The 26,706-nt window shown below is 37.1% G+C and overlaps 3 protein-coding genes across 47 annotated transcripts in view; 1 reads left to right on the forward strand and 2 right to left on the reverse strand.

Annotated features, from left to right (window-relative positions):
• Window positions 1-846, reverse strand: part of SEC31A (SEC31 homolog A, COPII component) — an 84,703-nt gene extending 83,857 nt beyond the window's left edge. For 31 of the 34 annotated variants that reach the window (XM_078068841.1, XM_078068840.1, XM_036074371.2 and 28 more), the window contains exon 1: window positions 179-846. The gene's annotated coding sequence lies outside the window, so the exon portion shown is untranslated. The remainder of the gene's footprint in view (window positions 1-178) is intronic. The other 3 variants (XM_036074373.2, XM_078068839.1, XM_036074370.2) reach the window with 3 other exon arrangements.
• THAP9 (THAP domain containing 9) lies at window positions 834-22,868 on the forward strand. Of its 3 annotated transcripts, XM_036074399.2 has the most exons (5): window positions 834-1,009; window positions 6,397-6,592; window positions 7,996-8,299; window positions 9,460-9,610; window positions 16,002-22,868. In XM_036074399.2, the coding sequence occupies exons 1-5, from the start codon at window positions 930-932 to the stop codon at window positions 17,977-17,979; spliced, it is 2,709 nt and encodes a 902-aa protein (XP_035930292.2). In that variant the 5' UTR covers window positions 834-929; the 3' UTR covers window positions 17,980-22,868. The 3 variants fall into 3 exon arrangements, with proteins under 3 accessions (XP_035930292.2, XP_077924980.1, XP_077924981.1); XM_078068854.1 differs by lacking the exon at window positions 6,397-6,592 and having other exon boundaries at window positions 879-1,009; XM_078068855.1 differs by lacking the exons at window positions 834-1,009; window positions 6,397-6,592 and adding an exon at window positions 7,645-7,908.
• Window positions 22,863-26,706, reverse strand: part of LIN54 (lin-54 DREAM MuvB core complex component) — a 79,508-nt gene continuing 75,664 nt past the window's right edge. For all 10 annotated transcript variants that reach the window (XM_078068862.1, XM_078068863.1, XM_078068857.1 and 7 more), the window contains one exon: window positions 22,863-25,618. In XM_078068862.1, coding sequence (XP_077924988.1) covers window positions 25,417-25,618 — 202 coding nt within the window. In that variant the 3' untranslated portion in view covers window positions 22,863-25,416. The remainder of the gene's footprint in view (window positions 25,619-26,706) is intronic.

A 26,706-nucleotide genomic window follows, 5' to 3' on the forward strand; every position in this document is an offset into this window, starting at 1 on the left:
CTTAAATCTCATGCCATAAACTTACACAAGACATCATTCTAAGGCCTTCTCACTCCTTGAAAGTTATCCATGATGCCCCACATCCCAACCAAAATCATTTCATTGTCCCTTCCTTCCTCGTACTACTGACGAGTCCCCACTATACAAGTGCTACCGCCAAGAGCCTCAAGGATCTTACCTTATTTCCTTTTTAATTCCCCCACAGTGACAAAGGGTCTTGTAGAAAAGGGTTCGTTGAATTAAAAGCCGACGTATCCTCATATTCACTCTCATTCAAGCTCCTCCGGGGTCACTTATCTCAGGCCAACCATACCAACAGCTCCTATATTATTATCTCCACATCAAGGAACTACCAAATAAAACGCAAGGAAATGATATGCCTCTCAGTTAATAATTTATTTTGGGCCCAATTTTGTCTTCAATATTTCTAGGGCACCGCGTTTATTCCTCTCCCATCTCTTCCCCCAGCCATATCCTCCAGTCACTTTCTGAGCTCGCACCGGAGACCTATCCGCATGCCCCTGGATTCGCCTCAATTTTGCCCTTGCCTCTTCGCTTCGCATTCTCAAGCTCTGTCTCACAAGAACCCCGATGGAATCGGATGTAACCAGATGGGGTTGAAACAGGAGGAAAACGAGGCCATCAACAACTAAACCCACTAACCAGCCTCGAACAGAGAGGGAGGAGCCGTCAAGTGCTCATCTTAATGCCCCGGTTTTTCCGATTGGCTGCGGCGGCGCGACGTGGCCTGTGATTGGTCACGACGTCAAGCGCAGCGCCCACGAAGAGGAAGGGTAGGAGTCTTGCGCCTTAAGAGCCCGCCTTTTCCGACAAATAAAGGTCGTAGCCGCCGAGCCCACGGGCGGAGCTAAATCTGTCGCGATTAATGCTGTCACGGGAACACCCAAAGTGGAGCCCCACGTAGCAAGATGACCCGAAGTTGCTCGGCAGTGGGCTGCAGCACCCGGGACACCGTGCTGAGCCGGGAGCGCGGCCTCTCCTTTCACCAGTGCGTGAGAGCAGCCTCCGGCTGTCTAACTCCCACACGGCCTGGCGGGCAGTAGGCCAGGGTGGGGCGGGGCCGGGCGTGCGTCGCGCCGTTGACGTGACGTGGCGTGACGTGCGTAGCGTGGAGGAAAGGAACGGGGGAAGTTTGAGAGTTAAGGTTGTTCCTACTGTTCCCGCACATTGTTTATCTCTAAGTTGGTGATTGTTTCTCGTTGCCTACCGCTTACCTAATGGCTTTTAGCGGGGGTTATTCGAAAGGAGTTGTGCTTCCTTTCGGTCGTCTTATTATTTAACGTGAGACGGGAAGGGAGGGCAGTTTGGGAGAACTGTCGAAGGTGTTCGATTCCATTAGAGTGTGTGGCTTGCTCACGAGAATGAGTGTAGATGAGTTTTCACCAGTACTGCCTGTCATTGCAAGTTATTCTGTAGAATTGACTGAGCTCTACAAGGCCGGCCAGAATGGCTGCATCTGGTCATGGCAAGAAGTTTCATTTGGCTCCAGAGTGGGGCAGATTTTCAGAGCAGTCTTAATTTAAACCCACATCTGTAGTCCATCTGTGATATATATATATCATTCAAATCAAAGTTCAAGGCACAATGGGAAGTAGAAAAGTGAGTAAAACAGATTCTCACAAAAAAAATGTATTTCAAAAAGAGGTAGTCTACAAAGGTAATAGGAGATGTAGAGAGTTAAACCATTGACAGAGGACTTTATGAGAAGATCAAAAAGAGCTTTATGGGACAGGTGGTATTTGAATTGGACCTTGAAATTAATCGGGGCTGGGAGTTAGATAGCACTTAAATAGGAATAGTATGGAAAAACGTAAAGGGAAGGAAAGTGCAGATAACCAGAGGAGTGGGAAAAGTAGCTTGAAGACATTTAAAAAGAAAAGGTTAAGGAGTTTCAACTATGTGTGGTAGGCCTTTTGTAGTCATTGTTTTGTTTTGTTTTTTTAAATAGGGCTGATTCCTCCAACTAAGCTGTTGTAATTGTATTTTTTTTTTCCTCCTTAGGGATTTTTCCCCATCAATTTGTTCCTGTTCTCTTTTTATTTTAAACTGCTCTCTCTGCTGATCACTTGTCTAAGTCAATGAGCATGCTCACATTGCTTCCATTTTTAAACAGACTCACAAACTCTTGAGCCGATGTGCACAACTGCACTACCCTACCACTCCTTCCCTCTGTAACCAGGCTCCTCAGAACAGGAGCATACACCTATTTCCCCAAGTCCTATTGACTTTTCAAGCTATTGTAGCCAGATACCTGTCACTACTGCTCTAATGCACTGACAAAGGGTCACCAGTAATCTTCCCAAATCTAAGTGAGCTCTTCTAAATCCTTCTCTTGACCTCTTTTTAACTTTTAATCATATCAGCTACTCCATGAAACTCTCACCTCCATTGATTTTGACACTGTGTCCCTACTTACCTCCTTTTTCTCTTAATTTTTCAATTTTTTGCTGCCATGCTTTTCTTATGACTTCTTAGGTTCTTTAAATGAGGAAGAGTTCGTTTATTGCTTTTGTTTATTTTATATATTGAGGACCAAAGTAAGACCTGCTTTATTTTAAGAAAAGAAAGTGATGTAATTATTACAGTAGTCTGCTATGATTCTTCCAGGCTGATTTCTTCCCCATTCATTCCACTTTCCTGATTCCCAGAAAAGATTTTTCAAAAAATGCAAATTTTATGCTAGCTTCCTGAAGAAAGGATTTTAATCTGAACTTTTCAGTGCCTAAAAGACATAGTCCAAGCTCCTTGTGGAGCCTTTCCTTCTATACCTCTCTTCCAAACGTGAATTACATTCCCTCTGTTTTCTGTTATTGTATATGTGTGCTGAATGAAACACATGTCCTTATGTATGAATGGGAGGGAATCATCTTTGTCTTCCTATACCTAGGAAGTTGTAAGGAAGGCAGGAGAAAGAGACAGGGAGAGGAGTTAGAATACTATGATGTTAGTCCTAGCAACAAGGTAGTATTGAGCAGAAGGGTTCAGCAAAAGGTAACGTGGGAAAGAATTTGTCAACTTGCCATTGCCCAGAGGCATCATCTTCAAACTTCTTGATCATGGAGCCCTCTCCATAAGGAAATTTGAGTACAGGCCCCTGATATATGCATGGTGATTTATAAATTACATACATGAAGTGATGTACTAATATATATTATGAAACACAAAAATCAAAGGATGGGGCAAAAAATTATAAAAATGGATTCTAATATGTTCTTCAAATCTCAGTAGATGAGTGCATTTTCCTCTGGAGGCCACGGATCTGAAGGATAGATCCCAAACTTACTGGAGCATAAAAGATATTTTATGATCTGACCTCTAGCCATCCTTCCAGCCCATCTGTAACCAGTACCAGCTACCTCTGTACTCTCCTTTAACCCTCTTCAGCTTCCAAATTAACTTATTTTTCAATGCTTTATGAAGTAAGATCCAGTAGTTATTTTATATCTCTGTGTTTTTGCATCTGCTTGGTGTGGCCACTGTCTGCATGGCAAACTCCTATCGACACTTCAGTTCTTGCTCCAATATTATCTCTTCTGAAGCCTTCCCAACATCCCCAGCACCATTACCAGAGTTGTGAAAGATGTTGCAGGGACACAGGCAAGGGGCTGTGGCTGAAAACCATGAATCAAAATGACTAAAGGTGTGGAAATTGTTAAGAGAATACTGGAACTTAGACACATAAATGGTTAAATATGAAATGGGACTGGCAAGTTTAAAGAAGTGACACTTTGATTCATTCTGTTTTTGTTGGTGTAAAGCAATTAAACAATTTATTTCATAACTAAAGTAATATATGTATGATAATTTGGAAGAGTTTTTACCTGAATTATATAATTAATTCTATTTTTAAACTTTTAATTATGAAACATTTCAAAAACACTAGCAGGCAAAAAATAATACATAACAAACATCTATGTACCCACCACTAGAATTAAGTAGATATTAACATTTTGCCTTGTTTCAGGTTTTTTTTTTCCCGTTAAAAGAGAATTAAGTTACAGTTATAGTTAAAACTTTACCCCCTCAATCCTTTCTCTCTCTCCTCAGAGGCAACCACTGTAGAAAGGATTTTGTTAGCCACTTTTTCTGGAAAATATATGCAGGGAGCCAAAGGTAAATTTCTTCCGGTGGTATAAAAAAGGCATAATCAGCAGGAGAGAGAAAATGGATTCTGTATTAGTGTAAACCAATTCATTAATGTATATATGAGATGATGATTGGTTTAGGATTTTTCTTTTGCCAGAGGAGGCTTTAGAATAGGGAGACATGAATTCCAATTTCAACTACTATTTACTGGTAGCTGTACTTAGGTCTGGTTTTGGTTTCATCTTCTGTGAAAGGATAAAAACGCGTGTCGTGCATAATTTTTGACTAAAACTAAGTTTTCAAAACACACACACACACTTGGGTGCCTGGCTGGCTCAGTTGGAAGAGTGGGCAGCTCTTGGTCTTGGATCATGAATTTGAGCCCCATGGTTGGATGTAGAGATTACTTAAATAAACTTTAAACACACACACACGTATATTTGTGGCACAAGGTAAATGCTTTAAATGTAGTATCAATTATTATTACCAATTTAATTTTGTTTGGAATTCAAACTAGTCATGCTGGTTAGACTACAGTATTTTCCCAACCCTTTCATTTTGTTTAGTACTTTGGGGCAAACCAATGAGCTTTTTGGGACTGGCTTGTTATACCTACTTCAAGGGCTCCAGATGGCCCAGGCCATTCCACAGGTTAAGGGGATTGATGGGTGTGGTCAGCAGGCATTCCAGTCGGGAAACTGTATCAGAGGATCAGGCTAGTAGTAGAACTTGGTGGACTAGCTACCTTTTTACTGTCCTTTGTGGAAAAGCTGCCTCACAAGCATGTGCCATTAGTGAAGAAAGGAACTCAGTGAAAAGAGATAGATTTGCCTCGCCTTTATTAGAAAAAGACCTTCCTTTTGATCAAGTAGCATTATCTTCCTGGAACAATACAATGAAAGTCCTGAAAGTGGAACTGTTGTTCCTAGGAAAGAACAAACTCTGGGTAGTACTTTACCATTTACAAAGGCTTTTGAGTGCATTTGTCGCATTGTGCACCCTTACAACAACCCTGTGAGGGGGCTCAAAGATTGAGAGATGTATCTAATACCACATGGCTGATAAAAGGTCATTGAAGCTTAAATACAGGTTTTCCAATTCAGTGTTCTTTCTCCAATTCAGTGTTCTTTCCAATTCTTTCAGAATTCAATATCTCAGAATTCTGTTTTACTATACTGCTGTATTATTTCCCTAACCATGAGCTGAGGAACTTAAAATTTTCACTAGTTTTCAGTTCATAACAACTACATGCTTTAAAACCTAAGTTAAAATATACAAAAATCACACAGCTACCTGTAGATCTGTCCCCAGGACAAATCAAGGAAGAAGGTGCAGAAAGAGTAGTTTTGTGATTTTCATTATATCAGTTTCATAATTTTTTTTTCCTCACAATTTCTAAACATAGTAATTTGGGCTTAAAAATAGAGACCTACAAGGTAATTTTTATATTCAAGGCTGGGAAAAAGTGGTGCCTTTCAAAAAAAGAGGAAAACTGAGTATGGGAAGTGTACTTGTTATCTACTGCTCAGTAACAAATTTTTTTAAAAATGCAGTGTGCAAACATCTCACATGAATTCTGAGGGCAGGAATTCAGGAGTGGATTAACTGGGTGTTACAGGGTGTCTCATAAGGTTGCAGTAAGATGTTAGCCAATACTAGAATCTTCTGAACACTTGGTGAGGCTGAAGGGTGTACTTTCAGAAAGGCTCACTCAACATGGCCTTTGGCTGGAAGCCTGTTTCTTGCCCAGTAGACCTGTATCTCTATAGGACTGCTTATTACATGGCAGAGAAATTCCCCCCAGAGAAAAAATCATTCAGTAGAGGGACCAAGTGCCTTTTATTATCTAGTCTTACTTAGCCCATTGTCACTCCTGCTTTTTTTTTTATTTCTTAGAAGCAAATCACTAACTCTAACCCACACTCAAGGGGAGGGGCATTAGGCTAGGAGGAGAAGCACAGAATTTGTGGACGTGTTTAAAGATGCACATACTAAATTTGAGCAAATTCTGTTAAGTGTAGGCAGTGAAGACAAAATGTGGTAGGGTATTTAATATGAGAATTGCCCTCGTACAAATTGAAGCAAATGAGATCCCTTAGATACTGAAATCTTGGATTCAAAAAAACCAAAGAACTTTGAAAAATGAAATCAGATTGAGTAAGTTAAACTTTAACTGGACTTGATGTTTATGTAAAGCAGTTAAATAATAAATGGGTTTATGTAATAAATACTACTGTAGTATTACTATAATATTTTCATGTTAATGGAACTTTAATATGATTGCTGTAGATTTCCAACTGATACCATACAGCGCTCAAAATGGATCAGGGCTGTTAATCGTGTGGACCCCAGAAGCAAAAAGATTTGGATCCCAGGACCAGGTGCTATACTATGTTCCAAACATTTTCAAGAAAGTGACTTTGAGTCATATGGCATAAGAAGAAAGCTGAAAAAAGGAGCTGTGCCTTCTGTTTCTCTATACAAGGTACTTAAATCTAGGTGTAAAAAAAACTAAATTCTACAGAGCCTTTAAAAACCAAGATACCACACATGAGATTTAAAAAAATCCTAAGTCTTAAAATAAATCCAATAATTTTAAATGCTTAGAAAACTCGTTTTGGGGTTTTTTTTTTAATCTATATGTAATATTGGAATTTTTTTTTTAAATTAGGTATATAAATGCAAATCGTTGTCAAGATACACATTAAGATTACTAAACTGATCACAAGAATCAACTAGTAGATGCCTTAGAATTCAGGCTTTTGTTTAAGTGTGAGACAGTTTCCAGAACACTTAGAAATGACGCCTTTTTAGGACTCCTCCAATAATGTTATTGATCTTGACCAAAAATGTACCTAATTATTAGCATTGATATAGAGAGTTATATACAGAAAAGAGAGGGCTTTCCATGAGTCAGTTACCAGTACTCGTGTTACATTCTTTCGTTGCTTGGCCACCTCTTGGCCACCCTTTTATACATGGCTCGTCACTGTCTGCACAGCCTGCAGTAGTCATCTACCTGTTCTATCCTGACGCTACCCTTCCCTCTTATCCATTGGAATCTCCTTTCGGTATTGTTTTGTCTCATTCCTCTATTCAGAAGAATGTAGTTGGTGTCAAATCCAAACTCATAAGCTCTAAGAGCTTCCTTTTAATTGTGCATTTCTACACTTGATCTAACTGCTCTGAATTCTCTTTTCAAACTATTGTATTCTTTTTTCAAATTCTCTTTTCAAACTACTGCATAGTGAGAAATTGACTTGCTTTCATGCTTTTGTGTAAAATCAACAATAGTTATTATTTACTGAGACCTACAGTAGTCCAGGCCGTTGTGCCAGAAGATTTACATAAATTATTTTATCCTTAAAACAACTCTGTATTATTATCCACATTTTACAGATGAGGAGATGAGGGATTGTAGAAGTTTAGTGACAGCTAATAAATGAGGGATCCAGGATTCAAACCCAGATCAGTCTTAATTGCAAAGCCCGTGCTCTGTCCACTATGCCTTCCTTTTTGCACAAATAACTTTCCTGTCCCCTCTGTTAAGTCACGTTATTGCTCCTTTAAAAAACTACTCAAAACTCATTTCCACGAAGCCTTCCCAAATTACCACCTTTCTGTTGTTACCTTAACCATTTCAGACACTTTCAGTGTCATGTTAACTTTCAGCATCAGGTTACTATTTCTGTATAGATGAAAAAAACCAAAAAACTCTTTTCACATTTTCCTATAAATACATTTGAAAAAATCAGAGATTCTGACCTTTTTCTTTCATAATTAACTCTCCACAGCAACCAGGTGAGTGCTTTGCATTTAGTGGTATTTTTATAGACCGTCTTCTGTGTAATTTCAAAAAATAACCTGAATTTGATGTTTCTATTGCAGGTTCTGCAGGGTGTACACCTTAAAGGTAAAGCAAGACAGAAAATCCTCAAACAGCCACTTCCTGATAATTCGCAAGAGGTTGCTACCGAGGACCATAACTACAGTTTAAAGAGACCTCTGACAATAGGTGCAGAGAAACTGGCTGAGGTGCAACAGATGCTCCAAGTGTCCAAAAAAAGACTGGTCTCTGTAAAAAACTACAGGATGATCAAGAAGAGAAAGGGCTTACGATTAATTGATGCACTAGTAGAAGAGAAACTCCTTTCTGAAGAGACAGAGTGTCTGCTACGAGCACAGTTTTCAGGTATGTTCCCCTTTTCCGAATTACCATTAAGTATTTACTTTGCTCCTGCCTATGAAAATGTGCTTTTCGCTGAAACATGAAGTGTCGGGGTAAGCACAAAGAAGGAAAAGTAGTTGCCAAAATCCTTTTAGGTATTTCCAGCTTTCAAAGTAATGTGTTTATTATAGGAAAAGCAAAGAAATATATAAATGATAAAAATTACACATAATCCTGCTACCCAGAGATGAGATCATACGGTTGATACCATATACTGTACTTTTCATTTTTTATAAAGCACTCATTTTACTGCAAATTCTTTATAAGCAATTTTAACTGCTACATAATTTATCACTAAAGTGTTTTTGTGGTGGAGTTGAACCAGATAATTTTGCCAGTTCCCTTTGAGCTTGAAAATTCTATGAGTGTCCATATTATTTTCTCAAATATAGAGGATATATATGTCCATTGGAAAGACTACCTACTGTTCTTTGTGACCAGATATTTGAAGAGGGACAAAATAAGTATTGCCGACTTACTCTTTGATGCCAAAGCAGCAGAGATTTTGGATTTACATTCTGGTAAAAAAAAGTATGTCTTGTTTCTAGAAAAGAGTAGGTATCTTCAAAGGAGGAGAATATTTTGTGTTTTTCCAGTAGGGGAACAGAGGTAATAAATAGAAATCCCCACCAGGAAAGAGGATTTTTTTTTTTTCTCAAGGTAGGCAAGATTGTCTATTCAATCTGAATAGCATCCTATCCTCAGAAATGTTTCTTGTGTCTCATTTTCACCCTCAGATAAATGGTAACTAGGGAACAAAATAAAACAAATAAATATACTCATAACCCAGAGACTTTGGTTTATCCAATTATTTCATTCTCTTTCCTATTCCTCTAAAATTCTCCACTTAGGCTGCCAATGAATAGTAAAACATAGTGATTCAAGTGGAAACTTTTTTCTTCTCTCTTTTGAGTGAAATGATCCAAGATGAACAGGAGGAATTAATTGGTCAGGAGGCCCTAAGATTGGATATTAACCTTTGAACAAACTCAGTTAAACTGTGATTGGATTTGGATTTGGATTTGGATGCCCACTGCATTTACATCCAAATGCTATGATCTGTACCTGAAAATGTTACTGTATACACTCTTCATCACAAAGAATAAATAAATTTATTTTAACAGATTTTAAGTGGGAGTTGTATAACTGGAGAGAAACAGCTGAGTACTCCACAGAAATGAAACAGTTTGCATGTACCCTCTACTTGTGCAGTAGCAAAGTCTATGATTATGTAAGAAAGATTCTCAAGCTGCCTCATTCTTCCATCCTCAGGACGTAAGTGAATTACTTTTTAGATGTCAAAGAAAACGAGTATTTTATTATTTTGTTGCATTTTATGTGCTAAGGCTGTTCGTACTCATACTCTCATTTATTAATCCATTTTCTCTTTTTAGAAACTTTTAGGTGGTATTTGCATATTATCACAGCAGCAAGATTTTCACCAACAAAATGAAGGCATATAGTCTGACAATTTTTTTGCATCCTCCAGATGGCAGAGACACTCTCAGTGATAAAAAAAAAAATCTGGATTCTAATATACTTTAGTAGTTTGGGGACTTCTAAAACCTTTCAGTAGTTTTAGTATCAGACTATCCTAGAAAATCTAGAACAGTTCTAGATTGTCACGATTGGTTTGAGGCTAAGCACAAAAATCTGCATTTTTGTAAGCACTGTAGTTGATGCCTGGGGCAGGTTGTTCAGGGAGGAGATTTTGGTAAATAATTTTGTAGGATTTGTGGTCAAAATACATAGATGTATTTATAACTCTTAGTGTTATAACCCTGTGTTATAAGCAAATAACACAGAAGCTTTACAGTAATGTCTTATAAAAGTAATACTTAACTTTTACTATTTTTTTTTATCACTGGTTTTACAGATGCCTATGTATGTATGTATTTGGCTTAAAAATGACAGAAATTTATTGTCTCACAGTTCTGGAGGCTAGAAGTCCAAAATCAAGGTGTCATCAGGGTTACTTCCTTCTGAGGGCTGTGAGGGAGGAGGGTCTGTTCCGTGCCTCTCTTCTTGACTTGTAGGTGGTGGTCTTTTTCCCTGTGTCTCCTTACATCATCTTCCATTATATATGTGTGTTTCATGCCCAAACTTCCTCTTTTTTATGAGGGCCAGTCATGTAGGATTAGGATTCACTTTAATGACCTCATTTTAACTTGATTACCTCTGTAAAGACCATATCTCCAAATAAGGTCACATTCTGAGGTACTGGGGATTAGGACTCCAATATATCTTTTTTGAGGGACACAATTCAGCCGGATAATAGTCACTTTCCTGATGTATAACATAAGCCTCCCCATTACCCACAACCTATAGGCCAACTCCTTCCTGTGGTTTCTGAACCTTACTGACGTCTGGCCTTAATGAGGAGCAGGGACAATTCACTCATTTAATTATTATTAACATTTAGGGAATTTTCTTCCAGTCTTTTTCCTGTTCTTAGATTTATTAGTTTTTTACATAGTTACGATCTTTAACAACTGCATAGTATCAGGAAGTTGTGCCCTACTTAACCGGGGCATTCTCCAGCTATTGGACATTTATTTATATTGATCAAGCCTAAGAAAGAGAGACCATGATTATGGATTCTCAAGGAGTTTTGCTATGTAAGGAGCAGAGATATGAATCTGTGGGGGCGAAGGGAACATAGGTGGAGGGGAGGGCGTCTGTTGAGAGCACAGTTGTTCAGTGTTTGCGCACTCAAGGGAATGATCTAGTGGGGGAGAAAATTGGTGATGCACGGGAGAAAGGATAATTGTGGGGGATAACATCTGACACCATTGTGGAGAGACGTCTGGCTTTAATGAGGAACAGGGACAATTCACTCATTTAAACAGGAAGAAAGGCGGAGATAAGATTCAGTAGGTTAACAGATTGATGGCAGGAAAATGAGTTTTTAGTGGATTGCTTCTGTTTTCTCAGTGACATAAAGATAATAGCTGAGGAGCACCTAGGTGGCTCAATCCGTCAAGTGACCTCCTCTTGATCTCAGCTCACATCTTGATCTCAGGGTTGTGAGTTCAAGCCCCACATTGGGCTCTGCACTGGGCATGGAGCCTACTTAAAAAGATAATAGCTGAGAGTTGGGGAAGGAGATAAAAGAAGTTTGGGGAGAAAGGAGAAAATGTGAATAGTTGTTTTTCCCCTCTGTGATGATGGAGAAACAGTTATATGGTAAACAATTAGATGATGACAGACCAAGCCAGACTTACATTTTTAAAAACCCTTGGTTCAGACAGGTACCTCCCTCACTAATTTCTACTTGTTGTATCTTTCTCTAATTCTTAGCCACTATCAGTCCCTTCTCTAATTTTCTGTGCACTGATGTTGGATCTTTTTCAGTTCTCTCTTGAATTCTTTATGTCCAGAACCTTTCTAGAGCTCTGCTTCTTATAATTTCAGTTCTTTGGGTCTTGAAGGTTTGTTTTCACATATCTTTTGTAAGAATGTCATAACATCCTTAGCCTTCCTTATTGTAACAGCGATAGATATGGAATGATCTTATAGATTTTTTTCTAATTTTCTATTTAGGTATTCATTGCAATTTAGTAAATCAGCTCCCTCTAATAGGGAAGGTGATATGAGAGATTGAAAGGTAAACAAGACCATGGGAGGATCTAATAGTCTTGAAAAACACTCAGCTCAGCATTATGGCTCTTCAGCGCTGTAATTTTTCCAGGCAGAGTTTTAAGCCACACAATGGACTCCCTATGATCACTCCATAAATAAGCTATTGTTTAATTTAAAAGATCATGTTGATGAGAATGTAAATTATTGGTAAAAACTCTGTGAAAGAAGATTTGGGAATGTGAATTAATTTTAAATTGATTCACCCAATTATGTGCACCGGAGGTCCAAAATTTGTTTTTAATTTCTTAAAAAAGTTGAATCCAGGGGCACCTGGTGGCTTAGTCGATTAAGCGACTGCCTTTAGCTCAGGTCATGATCCCAGGGTCCTGGGATCGAGCCCCATGTGGGGCTCCCTGCTCAGCGGGGAGACTGCTTCTCCTTCTCCCTCTAGAGCTCCCTTTGCTATTTCCCTGCTTGTGCTCCTCTCTCTCTGTCAAATAAATAAATAAAATCTTAGAAAAAAAAGTTGAATCCATTCATTTCAATGCTAGTGTAAGTAAATTTACCTTTCTATCCTACTACTAGGAATTGCATAAGTGACATGAATACGTACATGTGTATATGTGCACCCAAGTACACAGTATGGTGCTGTTTGTATTTTCTTTTTTTTTTTTTTTTTTAAAGATTTTTTATTTATTTATTTGAGAGAGAGAATGAGATAGAGAGAGCATGAGAGGGGGGAGGGTCAGAGGGAACAGCAGACTCCCCGCTGAGCAGGGAGCCTGATGCGGGACTCGATCCCCGGACTCCAGGATCATGACCTGAGCTGAAGGCAGTCGCTTAACCAACTGAGCCACCCAGGCGCCCCTGTTTGTATTTTCTAAAAAATGGAAACAACCTGAACATCTTTCGATATAGGTTAGTTAAATTATTTATAGCTTACCTATACTATGGTATACCATGTACACATTTAAATTGCGGTAGGTCAGTAATTAAGGACACAGAAAAATATTTCTGTAACATTCTATTAAGTAAAAAAAATAGATTCAGTATAAATTTTGAAAATTGTATCTAGGTGTATATACATAAATCTAGAAGAACGTCCCTGAAATATTAAAGTGACTATTATTTTTTGTACTTTTTGGTATTGTTTTACTTTGTAAAAAAATGACACATTTTTTTAATCAAATTTTTTCATTTTGAGGGGGAAGAAAGGTTTGAGACAGAAATCAGACACTTCTCTACAGTTCTAAGTCACAAACGGTTTGGGTATTTCCACCCTCAGTTACAAAAACTTTTAGAAACAAGGCCACATATCTTTCTGCCTGATATTCAAGACCTCATTCTCGTAGCTATGAACATTAAGATACCATTTAGAATTCCATTTAAAAATCAAAGTCAAAGAACATAAGCTTTCTTAGCCTATTTATTAATTTTTTTAAAGATTTTATTTGTCAGAGAGAGAGAGAGGACACAAGCAGGGGGAGTGGCAGGCAGAGGGAGAAGCAGGGTTCCTGCTGAGCAAGGAGCCCAATGCAGGACTCGATCCCAGGACCCTGGGATTATGACTGAGCCAAAGGCAGTCGCTTAACCGACTGAGCCACCCAGGCGTCCCTTCTTAGCCTATTTAAAATAAAAACTTTTACGTAGAGGCATAAAGTAGTTTCATTACATACTGATTCCATATGCAACACGGTTAGCATCTTTGGTGTTCACTTGAGGAATCCTAACGCAAGAAAAAAAAATTTTAACAATTAAAATTTGGAGACACATTTGCAAAGGGCATTCAGCATACTAGTGGGCTATAGCATTGCCCTGTTTTGTCATTATCTTACTATTTTAAAATATCAACAGCTGATTAATACTTAAAATTTTTTTGATTAATATTTTTGTCTCTTAAATAGGTTGAAAGCAACTTAAAATATGTCTTTTGCATCCTATAAATGTGTTTTTCAAATCCGTTAGTGCATCTTGAAATCAATTTAGTGGGTCATAATTGGCATTATATACACACATGTTATATACGTGTGTGCATGGCATGTAGTGAGGGTAAATTTCATTTATGGAACTTTTAGGTTGCAGCAAAATATTTGGAAAGCCCTGTCCTGAAATACTTAGGGAGGTACGTTAGAGTCTCAATTAGAGGTCAGCTGTCCAAGAAGAAACCTTGGCAGCTTAGAATAGAGCCCAAAAATCAGAAATATAACCTCCCCTGGGGCGCCTGGGTGACTCAGTCAGTTAAGCATCTGCCTTTGGCTCAGGTCATGATTACAGGGTCCTGGGATCAAGCCCCACATCGGGCTCCCTGTTCAGTGGGGAGTCTGCTTCTCCCTCTCTCTCTGCCCGTCCCCCTGCTCATGCTAGCATGCCTGCCCTCTCTCTCTCTCTCAAATAAAAAATCTTAAAAAAAAAAAAAGAGGGCCTGTGGGTGGCTCAGTCAGTTAAGCGTCTACCTTCGGTGTAGGTTATGATCATGGGGTCCTGGGATCGAGCCCCACATTGGGCTCCCTGCTCAGCGGGGAATCTGCTTCTCCCTCTCCCTCTGCTGCTCCCTCTGCTTGTGCTCTGTCTCTCTCTCTCTCAAATGAATAAATAAAATCTTTTAAAAAATGGAAAGAAATATACCCCCCCCCAAGTCATTTGAGTTACAGAAGTAAACTTCAGGGGTGCCTGGTGGCTCAGTCTGTTAAGCGTCTGCCTTTAGCTCGGGTCATGATCTCAGAGTGCTGGGATCGAGCCCCACGTCGGGGTCTGCTCAGCGGGGAGCCTGCTTCTCCTTCTCCCTCTGCCTGCCGCTCTGCCTGCTTGTGCTCTCTGTCTCTCTCTCTGTCAAATAAATAAAATCTTTTTTTTTTTTTTTTAAAGTAAACTTCAGTTAAGATGAACACTCCGTCTCTACTTCAGAATCCGTTTAGTCTTATCTTAGACAGTGATTCACCTTGGCTGTTGCCTTTCCTGACCCTACAACAAATTAGAAAGAGTAAATTAGAACTAAATGAAAAGGATTCTGAAGACAGAGGCTAACATTAATAGGAAAGCATAATCAGGAGTCTGGGAAGGTCAGGGACACTACAAAAGAACTGCCAAGGTAGTAATGTAGGTACTTTGTGTAGGGCAGACAGATGCAGACACCTTAATTGTCCCTGAGGGCATAATTTTGAGACTGCAGGGAGCGGAGGGAAAAGCATGAGCAGGACCTTGGGAAAGCTGGGTTTCCTGTTTGTGCAGAGCTAGCAGCACAGTAAGGGCCATGTGGTTCAAGCTCTCCCTCTGTCCCAGTTTCCTAATCTGTAAAATGAGGTAGATCTGCTAGATACTCTCAAAGTTTCCTTCCCCTTCAGCAGTTTTCTCATTTCATTGAATTTACAGGTAAGACCGGTTTATGATCTAAATTATAACTACATCAATGAGAACAAACTAGGTAATTGATTTGTATACTTTTTAAAAAAGTAAATGAGCAAGAAAATTGCTTCGTGGTACGTTTGCATCTTGAAATACCTCTCTGAGTTTCTCTGTTACCTTCTTATTTTACAGTAATTATATGAATACATACTTGAAAATAACTGTAGAATTTGGCTACTTATACTAGGCTTTGTTTCTATAGGGATTTGAGGCTACTTTAGGACCTTTTTTTTTTTTTAAAGATTTTATTTAGGGGTGCATGGGTGACTTAGTCGATTAAGCATCTGCCTTCCGCTCAGGTCGTGATCCCGGGGTCCTGGGATCGAGCCCCACATCGGGCCCCCTGCTTAGTGGGGAGCCTGCTTCTCCCTCTCCCTGCCACCTCTCATGCTTGTGCTCTCTGTCTCTAATATAAATAAAGACATAAAATCTTTTTTTAAAAAATAAATATTTACTCATTGGGGAGGGAGAGAGCATCTGAAGCAGACTCCACACTGAGCGCAGAGCCCGACGTAGGGTCCGATCCAGGACTGTGAAGTCATGACCTGAACCAAAACCAAGAGCTGGACGCTCAACCGACTGAGCCAGCCAGACGCCCCTACTTTTGTACCATTTAAGGCATTTTTCCTTCTTTTATTTCTTCATTTGAATTTTATCGTTTTCATTTTTTCCCATTTTCCAGATGGTTATCCAAATGCAAACCCAGCCCAGGTTTCAACAGCAACGTTTTTTCTTTTCTTCAGCGAAGAGTGGAGAAGGGAGAGCAGCTCTATCAGTATTGTTCACTGACCATAAAAAGCCTCTCTCTCAAGCAGCAGCTCCAGTGGGACCCTAACAGTCACCGTCTGCAAGGGTTTATGGACTTCGGCCTCGGTGCACTGGATGCCGATGAAACGCCCCTCGCCTCTGAAACGATTTTGTTAATGGCAGTGGGTATTTCTGGTCACTGGCGAGCGCCTCTTGGTTATTTTTTCGTAAACAGGGCATCTGGGTATTTGCAAGCTCAGCTGCTGCGTCTTACCATCGGCAAACTGAGTGACATAGGGATCACAGTTCTGGCTGTTACGTCTGATGCTACAGCTCACAGTGTTCAGATGGCAAAAGCCTTGGGGATACATATCGACGGAGACAACATGAAGTGTACGTTTCAGCATCCTTCATCTTCTAGCCAACAGATTGCATACTTCTTTGATTCTTGCCACTTGCTCAGATTAATAAGAAACGCATTTCAGAATTTGCAAAGCATTCAGTTCATTAATGGCACAGCACATTGGCAGCACCTTGTGGAGTTAGGAGCACTAGGGGAACAGGAATTAGCAAATATAGAAAGACTCCCAAGAAAACTTGCAAATCTGAAAAACCATGTACTGAAGATGAACTGCGCTGCCCAAGTGTTCAGTGAGAGTGTGGCCAGTGCGTTGGAGTGCTTGCTGTCGTTAGGCCTGCCTCCTTTTCAAAACTGTATTGGTACCGTCCATTTTTTACGCTTAATTAACAACCTGTTTGACATCTTTAATAGTAGGAACTGTTATGGAAAGGGACTTAAGGGCCCTCTACTGCCTGAAACTTACAGTAAAATTAATCGTGTGCTAATTGAAGCCAAGACTATCTTTGTGACATTATCTGACGCTAGCAACAATCAAATAATTAAAGGTAAGCGAAAACTAGGATTCCTGGGATTTTTACTTAATGCTGAGAGCTTAAAATGGCTCTACCAGAATTATGTTTTCCCTAAGGTCATGCCTTTTCCGTATCTTCTGACTTACAAATTCAGTCAAGACCATCTGGAATTATTTCTGAAGGCGCTTAGACAGGTATTAGTAACCAGTTCTAACCCTACCTGTATGGCATTCCAGAAAGCTTACCATAATTTGGAGACCAGATACAGATTACAAGACGAAGTTTTTCTAAGTGAAGTAAGCATCCTTGACATTTCAATTGCTCGAAGGACAGACTTGGCCCTTTGGACAGTTCAGCGTCAGTATGGTGTCAGTGGTATAAAGACTCTTTTTCACAAAGAGGATATTTGCCAAGACTGGTCTTACTGTTCTCTAAGTGAGGCATTACTCGATCTGTCAGATCACAGGCGAAAACTCACCTGTTGTGCCGGTTATATTGCAAATAAGTTATCAGCTCTCTTAACCTGTGAGGACTGCATCAGTGCTCTGTATGCTTCGGATCTCAAAGTTGCTAAAATCGGGTCACTGTTATGTGTTAAAAAGAAGAATGGTGTGCATTTCCCTTCGGAAAGTCTATGTCAAGTCATAAATATTTGTGAGCGAATTGTAAGAACCCATTCAAGAATGGCAGTCTATGAACTACTTCCTAAACAGAGAGAATTGTATCTCCAGCAGAAAATATTATGTGAGCTTTCTGGGCATATTTATCTTTTTGTAGACTTAGATGAGCATCTCTTTGATGGAGAAGTGTGTGCCATCAATCACTTCGTAAAGTTACTAAAGGATATAATAATCTGTTTCTTAAAGATCAGAGCTAAAGATGTAGTGCAGTACCCTTTAAAACACCATTCAGAAAGACTTGAAATGAAAACTTTGTCAAGGAAACACTGGTCACCTTTACAGGATTACAGATGTTCAAGTTTTGCTAATACCAATAAATTCAGGCATTTGTTAAGTAATGATGGATATCCATTCAAATGAGGGACCTAAAATATGTCAAAGTTTTTATGAAGAATAATTGGTCAACATTTTTTAAAGTTCAACTTACTGTATTTTGTAAATTGACCATTTTGCACAGTTGACAAGTTTGTAATTCTGACTTAATTAGAATTTCTAATTATGCGTATTATAAAATCTTGTACTTTGGTTTGCAGCATTTCAGTTACTTGGATCGTAGAAAACTGTAAGTCAGTAGGAGCAGACTAGCCAACAGATGCTGCTTTTGAATACACTACTCCAAGACTGACTAATGGGACTGGACGTACTTTTAACTTGTTCAGTCTATTTTAAAATGAGAGGATAATAACTAAGAGTCATTAAAACATTGACTCTTACAGATAGACTACCTTCCCTAAAAGTGCTTTGGTTTACAGCTCTTAAGAATGTTGACAGGAAAAAAAAAAAAAAAGGTGAAAGGAATGTTGACAGAATACCTATAAAACCTTGGATATAATTTTTACTTACATAAGAAAATTAAGATGTGGTTTGAAAATTAGGCTAACTTAAAATACCGAATACCACAAAATCCCTTTGCCAGGGTACCCTAAAACAGAAATGTGCTGCAATGAAGCTGGGAAATGTAGTCCGGGAAGTACATAGGTGATGTCATTTTCACAATCCATTGTCCTTGGACTTCGAAATACTATTTTTGAGTAATAGAGTGGGTACTTACTTGACCACCGGAAGAGCCCGATGCCCATCAGAGAATGAGGAGAAGCCTTATTCCAACTTCTCCTTCTGAAGTCTCCTTGTGTTTGCAGGGAGGCTGAAATAAACGTATTTTCATTGTTGAGTGAATAATGGGATTCACGCTGTGCGATTAATAAATTAGAAAAAGATGGTCAGTTGAGACAATGGTTATGAAAATATTTGTCTTAATTATATAATGAGTTTTTTCAGAAATTTAGAGGACCTTAAATAATCTGAAGATGAAACATACAAAGAACAATTTTCTCCATTCTCTCACACCCAGAGTTGAAAAGATGAAAAACATACAGGTATATGTACTTTCACATATGGGGAGTGTTTTAAATGGATAAAAGAAATACATGATTCATCTCTGTGTGTAAAACATTTACTCTTCTTGTCATTGAGTGAATATTCACAAAGTACAGTTAATATGAAAACTTAAAATTGCAGAAGATTAATGACCAGGTAAAAGTTGAGTTTTATTAATTGAAATTCTCCTTACATTGTATATTTTTATATGTTTGTTTGTTCTACCTCAAACAAAGGCTTAAGTTTTGAGATGTAACCAGAGTTGTACTACATTTTATGCAAGAGCTATTGCTGAGAAGTCTAGATATTGTGGTTTTTGTTTGCAATAGAATGAGTTTAGATGCACCGGATAAATCTTATTTAAAGGAAGCCTATTTGTAAATCACCACCTTTTAACTTATTGTTTATATAAATCCAAGTTTTGGCCTGAACTTTACTTAAAACTAGGTTCATATCTGTAGGTGTCTGTTCTTTGCTGTTGCATTTTACTACTGTACTAATATATACTGTAGTTTAAGAAACTAGTGTTTTGCATTATTTCTTCAAATGCTGGATAAACTGGACAAACATGGAAGACACAAATATTTCCTTCACTGCCTTTAACGGTTACTTGCTCTTGCCCTAGTGAAAGTGTTTCAAGTCTGATATCAGGTTTACTTCATATGATATGCTTTACAGTGAATTTTTAAAATAAATTATTCATATTTGATTAGGGTAATTTAGTTTATATTTTCCAGTTAGTACCTTTGTCCTTTTTTCTTCAGAGAAAACAAACATTCTCTTCAGAAATTTATCTTTCCTACTTTTCAACAAATAGTGCTGGAACAACTGGATGTCCACATGCAAAAGTATTAACTCTAAGTGGGTCAAAGACCTAAATGTAAAAGGCAAAACTAAAAAACTCTTAGAAGGAAATAGAGTAAATCCTTGGTACTTGGATTAGGCCATAGTTTCTTAAATATGACCCGCAAAACATAAACAACAAAAAGTAAATTGGACTTCACCAAAATTAAAAACTTGTGCTTCGAAGGATACTGTCAAGAAAGAGACAACCCATAGAATGGGAGAAAATTCTTACTAATATATTCGATAAAGGACTTGTATCCAGAATATACAAAGAACTCCTATAACTCAATAATGAAGGACAAATAACCCAGTTTGAAAAATGGGTAAAGAACATGAATAGACATTCTTCAAAGGAGATCTACAGATGGCCTATAAATACATGAATATATACCCAACATCCTAAACCGTCTGGGAAATGCATATCAAAACCACGATGAGGTATCACTTTACACCCACTGGGATGGCTATTAAACAGATAATAAGTGTTGACAAGAATGTGGAGAAATTGAAACCCTCATACACTATTGGTGGGAATGCAGATGCTTTGGAAAACAGCTTGGCAGTTCTTCAAAGGGTTAGTTAAACACAGAGTTACCATATTCCCCGCAGTTCTACTGACAGGCATATACCCAAGAGAAATGAAGACATGTCCATTTAAAAACTTGTACACAAATTTCATAGCATTATTATGGCTAAAACAGTGAAAATGCCTAAATGTCCAACTGATGGATAAATAAAAATGTGCTGTATCCATTACCAAAGGGTAATATGGTAGGTATATGTTGTACTGCCAGAACTCTTTTTGTGAAATGACTGTACCACTCTGCATTCCAATGAGGAGTGTATGAAAGTTCAGTAGCTCTCCTTTCTTCCCACTATTTGGTAGTGCCAGGGTTTTGTTTTGAATTAGCCATTTTAATAGGTGTGCAGTGATATTTCATTGTGGCTTTCATTTCCATTTTCCTAATGGCTAAAGATGCTGAGCATCTTTTGATAGGATTATTTGCCATCCACATAATCTTAGGTGAAAGGTCTGTTCAAGTCTTTTGCCCATATTTTGGAAAGTCGGGTTTTTTAATTGTTAATTACATATTTTGGATATAAGTGCCCTATCTGATGTATTTTGCAAATATTTTCTGCCAGTCTGTAGCTTTTCTTACTTTCTTAGTGTGTTTTGAAGAGCAGATATTAATTTTGCTAAGTTCAATTTATCAGTTTTCTTTTAGGGATCATACCTAGTTTCATATCTAAGAAATCTTTGCCTAACTCAAGGCCATAGAGATTTTTCTTATGTTTTCTTCTAGGTATTTTGTAGCTTTAGGTTTTGCATTTAGGTTATGATCCATTTTCAGTTAATTCTGGTCTGTGGTGTAAGTTGAGTTTCATGTATTTTTACATATGGATATCCCAGCACTGTTTGTTAAAAAGATTATTCTTTCTTCCCTGAATGACCTTTGAATGCTTGTCAAAAATCGACCACTTATATATGGGTCTAATTCTGGGTTCTCTGTTCTGTTCCATTGATCCATAGGTTTAACACTTCACCAGTACCACAGTGACCTGATTAGCCTTATATGACTCTTGAAGCTAGGTGGGAGTCTCTCAACTCTGTTCTTTATTCAGAAATGTTTGGCTATTCTAATTGTACCTTTCTATATAAATTTTATAATCAACTTGATTTTTACAAAAATTCCTGCTGGGATTTTGACTGGAGTTTTGTGGAATCTAAAGATCAATTTGGAGAGAAATGAGATCTTAATAATATTGAATGTTCCAATCCATGAACATGGTATATCTTTTTTTAAGGTCTTCTTTCATTTTATCAATGTTTTCTACATTTCACCTACAGAACTTGTATATATTTGTTACATTTCATGTTTTGTGGTGCTACTATAAATGGTAATTGTAAAAATTTGTTTCTAAATGTTCATTGCTACTATGTAAAAATACAGTTTTGTATATTGACTTTGCTTAAACTCACTCTAGTAGCTTTTTTTTTTAAAGATTGCTATGATTTTCCTATGTAGGCAGTCATATTATCCACCAGCAGATACTGTCTTATTCATTTCCAATCTGTGTCTTCTTCCCCTTCCCCCCACCTTATATGTACGGTGACCTGCAACACAATGTTGACCAAGAGTGCCTTGTTCCCAGTCTTTGAGGGGGAAACATTCAGTCTTCATCACTCATATGATGTTAGCTGTAGACTTTTTGGTAAATGGTCTTTTCAGGTTGATAATCCCTTCTCTTGCTCATTTGCCGAAGAGAGTGTGTGTGTGTTTAAATCATAAATGGGTCTTGAATTTTGTCAGATAATTTTTCCACACCTTTTTTTTGAAAAACATTTGAGATATAATCTACATACTGTAATATTTACCTTTTTAAAGCATATAATTCAGCAGTTTTTAGTATATTCAAAAGGTTTCCTTCAACTTCTGAGATGATCATATAGTTCTACTTCTTTTGATGTTGATACAGTGAATTACATTGGTTATTTTTAATGTTGAGTCAACCTTTTATTCCTGAGATAAAACCCAACCTGGTCATAATGCATTCTTTTTATCCATTGCCAGATTTCATTTGATAATATAATCAATTACAGAGTTGAAGTCTGTGGCCTTACAGTAAATATTACCCTGAATGTATTTATTGTCTTACTGCTTTTGAGTAAAAACTAAGCATGCCTTAAATGCTTTCATAAAACTTACCTTAGAATTTTTAATTTAAAGAGGCCTTTATACATTTCATTTTATAAAATCACTTGGATCATAAAAAGCTCACATGTGGTCTATAGATGACAAAATCTGCATTAAAGAAACCCTCACACAGAAAGTCCTAAGTAATTAACATAATAGAAAATAATTCCAATAGTAAAGGCTTTCTAGCTTTCTAGCTTCCCTCTCTGAGTTGCTGCTGTGGAATTTCTACATAAAATGCTGAAAAAGGTCCTGCTTTGAAGCTGCATTTACATAAGTATTTATTTTCTTAACTACTTGTGTTACAGAACAATAAAAGTGGAAAACTTTTCTAAAGGTATTTTTATTCACATTTTACATAAGATGGAGAAAATATCAGTTGTCCCTATGAAAGAATAGGGAAGCTAAAGCAGTAGTCTCCTCATGGTTGCCGATCTGGTTGTTTTATTGCCGGCAATATTAAGGTTCTGTTTCCTACATAATCCAGAGATAAGACCTACAGATTGCTTTTAGTTCTTGAGAGAAAAGGAAACTAGGAAAGGTGCTCAGCATAAAAACATCAAACATTAAAAGAAAGGAAAAAGTAGACCGAGTTTCTGCCCTTACACAGTGGAAAAAAAGACATATTCTTCATTTCAAAGCAATTTAGCTTAATCATAATTGGGTAAAATGACAGACTTATTTTTTAGTTGTGTGCTTTCAGAAGTAATGTCAAATTTACTTAAAATCATATTTTAAAAGTTTCTTGTAACCTGGTTAAAAGTGTTTTTAAAGAAAACAAAACCCTTTTTTTACAGAATAGTATAAATGTTTATTTTCTGTATGATTTACTTTGCTGTCCTGTTTTTACAATATAGAAAAGTGTATTCTTTGAATAGCTCTAGTAAATATAAATTTAATCTTTCTACTTTGGGATGTAAATAGAGCTAAAAAAATTATATACCCAACCCTCCCCAAATAGTCTTTTAAAATTGTTGAATTAATGTGGATATTAATCTTGTTCAGCAATTTGATGCAAATGCCTAAATACAAAAAGTCGCTTAGTAAGTACTACACAGGAAGGAAAAGTCTTAATACTTTAGATAGCTTCTTGAAAATCAGAAAAACTAGTAGCATTTGATTGCACCTTCAAGTTTTTACAAGCAAAACATTCTCAAGCAATGCCGTCATACATAATCTACAATTGTAATCCAAATTTCACAAACATTTTCTGCACACTGTATATAAATACACATCACAAAGGTGCAATTAGAATTAAACACAGAATATGTACAAAATGAACAAAGTTTAGGTTTAGACCAAAAAGGTATTGTAATCTTTTGAAAAATAACTTGATTAGATAATTTTATCCTCTTACACTAATTTACATTTATACAAATTTTAATTAAACATACTAGACTGAGGTGCTAAGAATGTTTGCACTATCTACATTTAAAGTTACTGCACTATAATTTTATAAATCCAAATTTCAAAAGGAAGATACTTCATTGAATAACGGAATCCTCTTTTGGATTACTTAATTTCTATTGCCTATATCTTGCGTGTTCATATGAACATATATACACACTTAATACATACAACTATAGATTCCTTGTAGGAAATGTAATAATCATACACTAATAATTACTGAGGATTAAGGTACCTAACAAAATGCCTGAATTCCAACATGGTTTATTCTTGTCATAAAATCCAGAGTCTTATTACTGGCTCTTAAATTCATAAAGCTTTTGAATTCTGAATTAGTGAAAATGATTTAGGTTATTTTAGTAGTAATAAGAAAACACTCATACCTTCAGCTTATCAAATCACTGACTAAAAAGAATGCCATATTAAGCTTCCCTTATAAAAAGAAATCCCACTATAATGTTGAAAGTTTTGTTAGGAGGCCCTTTCAGTAAACCAAGTAAGACTCATACATTGGATTGAGACCTCTTAGTTCAAAAGTCTATAAAGAGAACTGTATAGATGAAAAATCCTTCCTAAATTCATCTGTTAGAGCTTCAATGTTCTTTATTTCTCCATCCAAGCCAAATTTTATACCTGATAATTATGTAAGGTTCTATATCATCACTACAAATTATTAAGTTCTATTCATACGCACCTCTCACTTTTAATAGTACCCGGTAATCACTTTGACAATTTATTATCATTTCAAATGCACACCACCTCCTTCAAAGAAAACGGAAACACCCTAGAGCATTTCTTAGTCACTCCTTAGAGAAACACATTGCCTATTAAGAACTATTTACTGTCCCTTAACACTTTGTTTTTTTAAAAACCTTTTTATTTTAAAAGTGTGCCTATGGATTACTTCCCCTTCTGACATTTCCAAAGTGACAACAAGATGTTATTCCAGAATCTGTGCTAAAAAGCTGGTTTTTCTTAAAAAGACAGTGCTTTTCTAAACACAAAATGTCATTTGAATATGTTTCATAAGAATTTGTTTATGTAGATATTCTATCTGCTTAGGTCTAGTGCCAAAGAATGACTGGGCAATACCAATGGTTCTTTGGCTTTTTCTACTGGAACAAAGTCATACAACACCATATGTTATAAATTATAGTAATTTATAAATGTCCTTTGTCAATAGAATCAGAAGGATAGAACATCTAATTCTTAAGAAACCCATGCAAATTAAAAATCCATATAATACAATAAAGAAAAACTCAATTTAGAAGGGGCATAAACAGATTTAACTAAGATTTAAAATGTACTAATTTCCTCATTTAAAATTTCTCCTCTTTCAATATTATAATTTCAGGTCTCACAAGGACTGAATTAACAATACAATAATTGTTAAACTATCTTCCAGAAAATCAAGTGTCCCTGCACCTTCAATTTTCTGTAGAGTTCCATTTATCAGTCTTTTGTGCAAGAGTTAGCAATTCATGGCACAAGGGTCACTTTTTGCTTTTCCTGCAGAGTTGATGACGCTCATCAAACATCGTCCGAATTCCTCAAGTATCATCCGTTCGGCGGCTGCCTTTGATTTTCCCTTCTTGTCTGCCTGCTCTGCCTGGGCAAGAAGGCAATTACACGTGGCTTCGGCTACTTCCTTAGTTACAAATGTAAATGGCAATCTGAAATGATTTTTGAGAGAGAAAGAGAGATGATGATGGCGATGAGTCACAACAAAAGTGAATGACATTATTTCAAGTGAGAATCTGTTGACATTTTCATGATTCACCAGCACACTGAGCACTACAATTTGTGCAGGGAGCACAAGCACATCCTGGAGAGCTTTAAAAAGTTAGACCTGGTTTTATTATTGAGCATATTTTTTAAACACTGGTCAGAAAATATAATTTTAATAAAATACATGTCTTATTACCTAGACAAGGTTATCTGGTTAACTAAAAGATGTTAATTCTACATGTTGACCAGATAATTCTATAACAAAGTACTCCTAATTCATGAATGTTAGTTTCCAGAGTGCAATCTTTGTTTTATTGAGTGCTATTTTTTCGCGGCCTAGAACTCTGCCTGACACGTAGAAACACTCCATGGATATTTGCTGAATGAATAAAATTGGGAATTGAAAGCATTATCTCCTGGACAACATTAAAAATAAAGCACTTTCCCATAGTCCCATATATATTGTTCATAAGAAACAAAAAAGCACACCGAAATTTTGCATTGTTCCATCACAACAAACAGAACAATGGGGAAACCAAATGCTGTTCTATACATGGAGTTTCATTCATAAAGACCTAAACTATTAGGTATTAAATAAGAGCAATCCATCTTGAGGCTTGCTATATGTAGCCAATTCTTAAAGCCTTCAGAGACAAAATCAAGCAACCTAATATAACCACTAACTCGACAACACTGACAGAAGGAAACTGCAGAACAAACGACGTCTGAAATTAGGGTCTGCTATGACAAGAGAAAGTAACTGAGGATTTGGGCTGCTGTACAGTTGTATAGAAAACTTTAAAATACAAAACACTTTCAATTAGAAAATATAATAATGTTAATATTGTATAATTAGTAACACTGTGTAATACTAGTGCTCATTATATAACATTTGGAAACTACAGAAAAGCAAAAGGAAGGAAAAAATTCAAATTTTTGCCACTCAGCAGTGTATAAACATGACGGTATAAATTTTTAATAATTTTTTAGTTTTGATTATAGTGTATAATTTTGTGCTTTTACACTTTATATT

This window comes from Halichoerus grypus, chromosome 3, assembly GCF_964656455.1.
Source record: "Halichoerus grypus chromosome 3, mHalGry1.hap1.1, whole genome shotgun sequence".
Classification (NCBI taxonomy): domain Eukaryota; kingdom Metazoa; phylum Chordata; class Mammalia; order Carnivora; family Phocidae; genus Halichoerus; species Halichoerus grypus.

What these genes read in the sequence shown, in the direction of transcription:
- THAP9 (XM_036074399.2), top strand. Translation starts at nt 930, where the DNA reads ATGACCCGAAGTTGCTCGGCAGTGGGCTGCAGCACCCGGGACACCGTG. An exon ending in CGCGGCCTCTCCTTTCACCA is followed by an intron (nt 1,010 to 6,396) that starts GTGCGTGAGAGC and finishes TGATTGCTGTAG; the next exon opens with ATTTCCAACTGATACCATAC. An exon ending in CTTCTGTTTCTCTATACAAG is followed by an intron (nt 6,593 to 7,995) that starts GTACTTAAATCT and finishes TTTCTATTGCAG; the next exon opens with GTTCTGCAGGGTGTACACCT.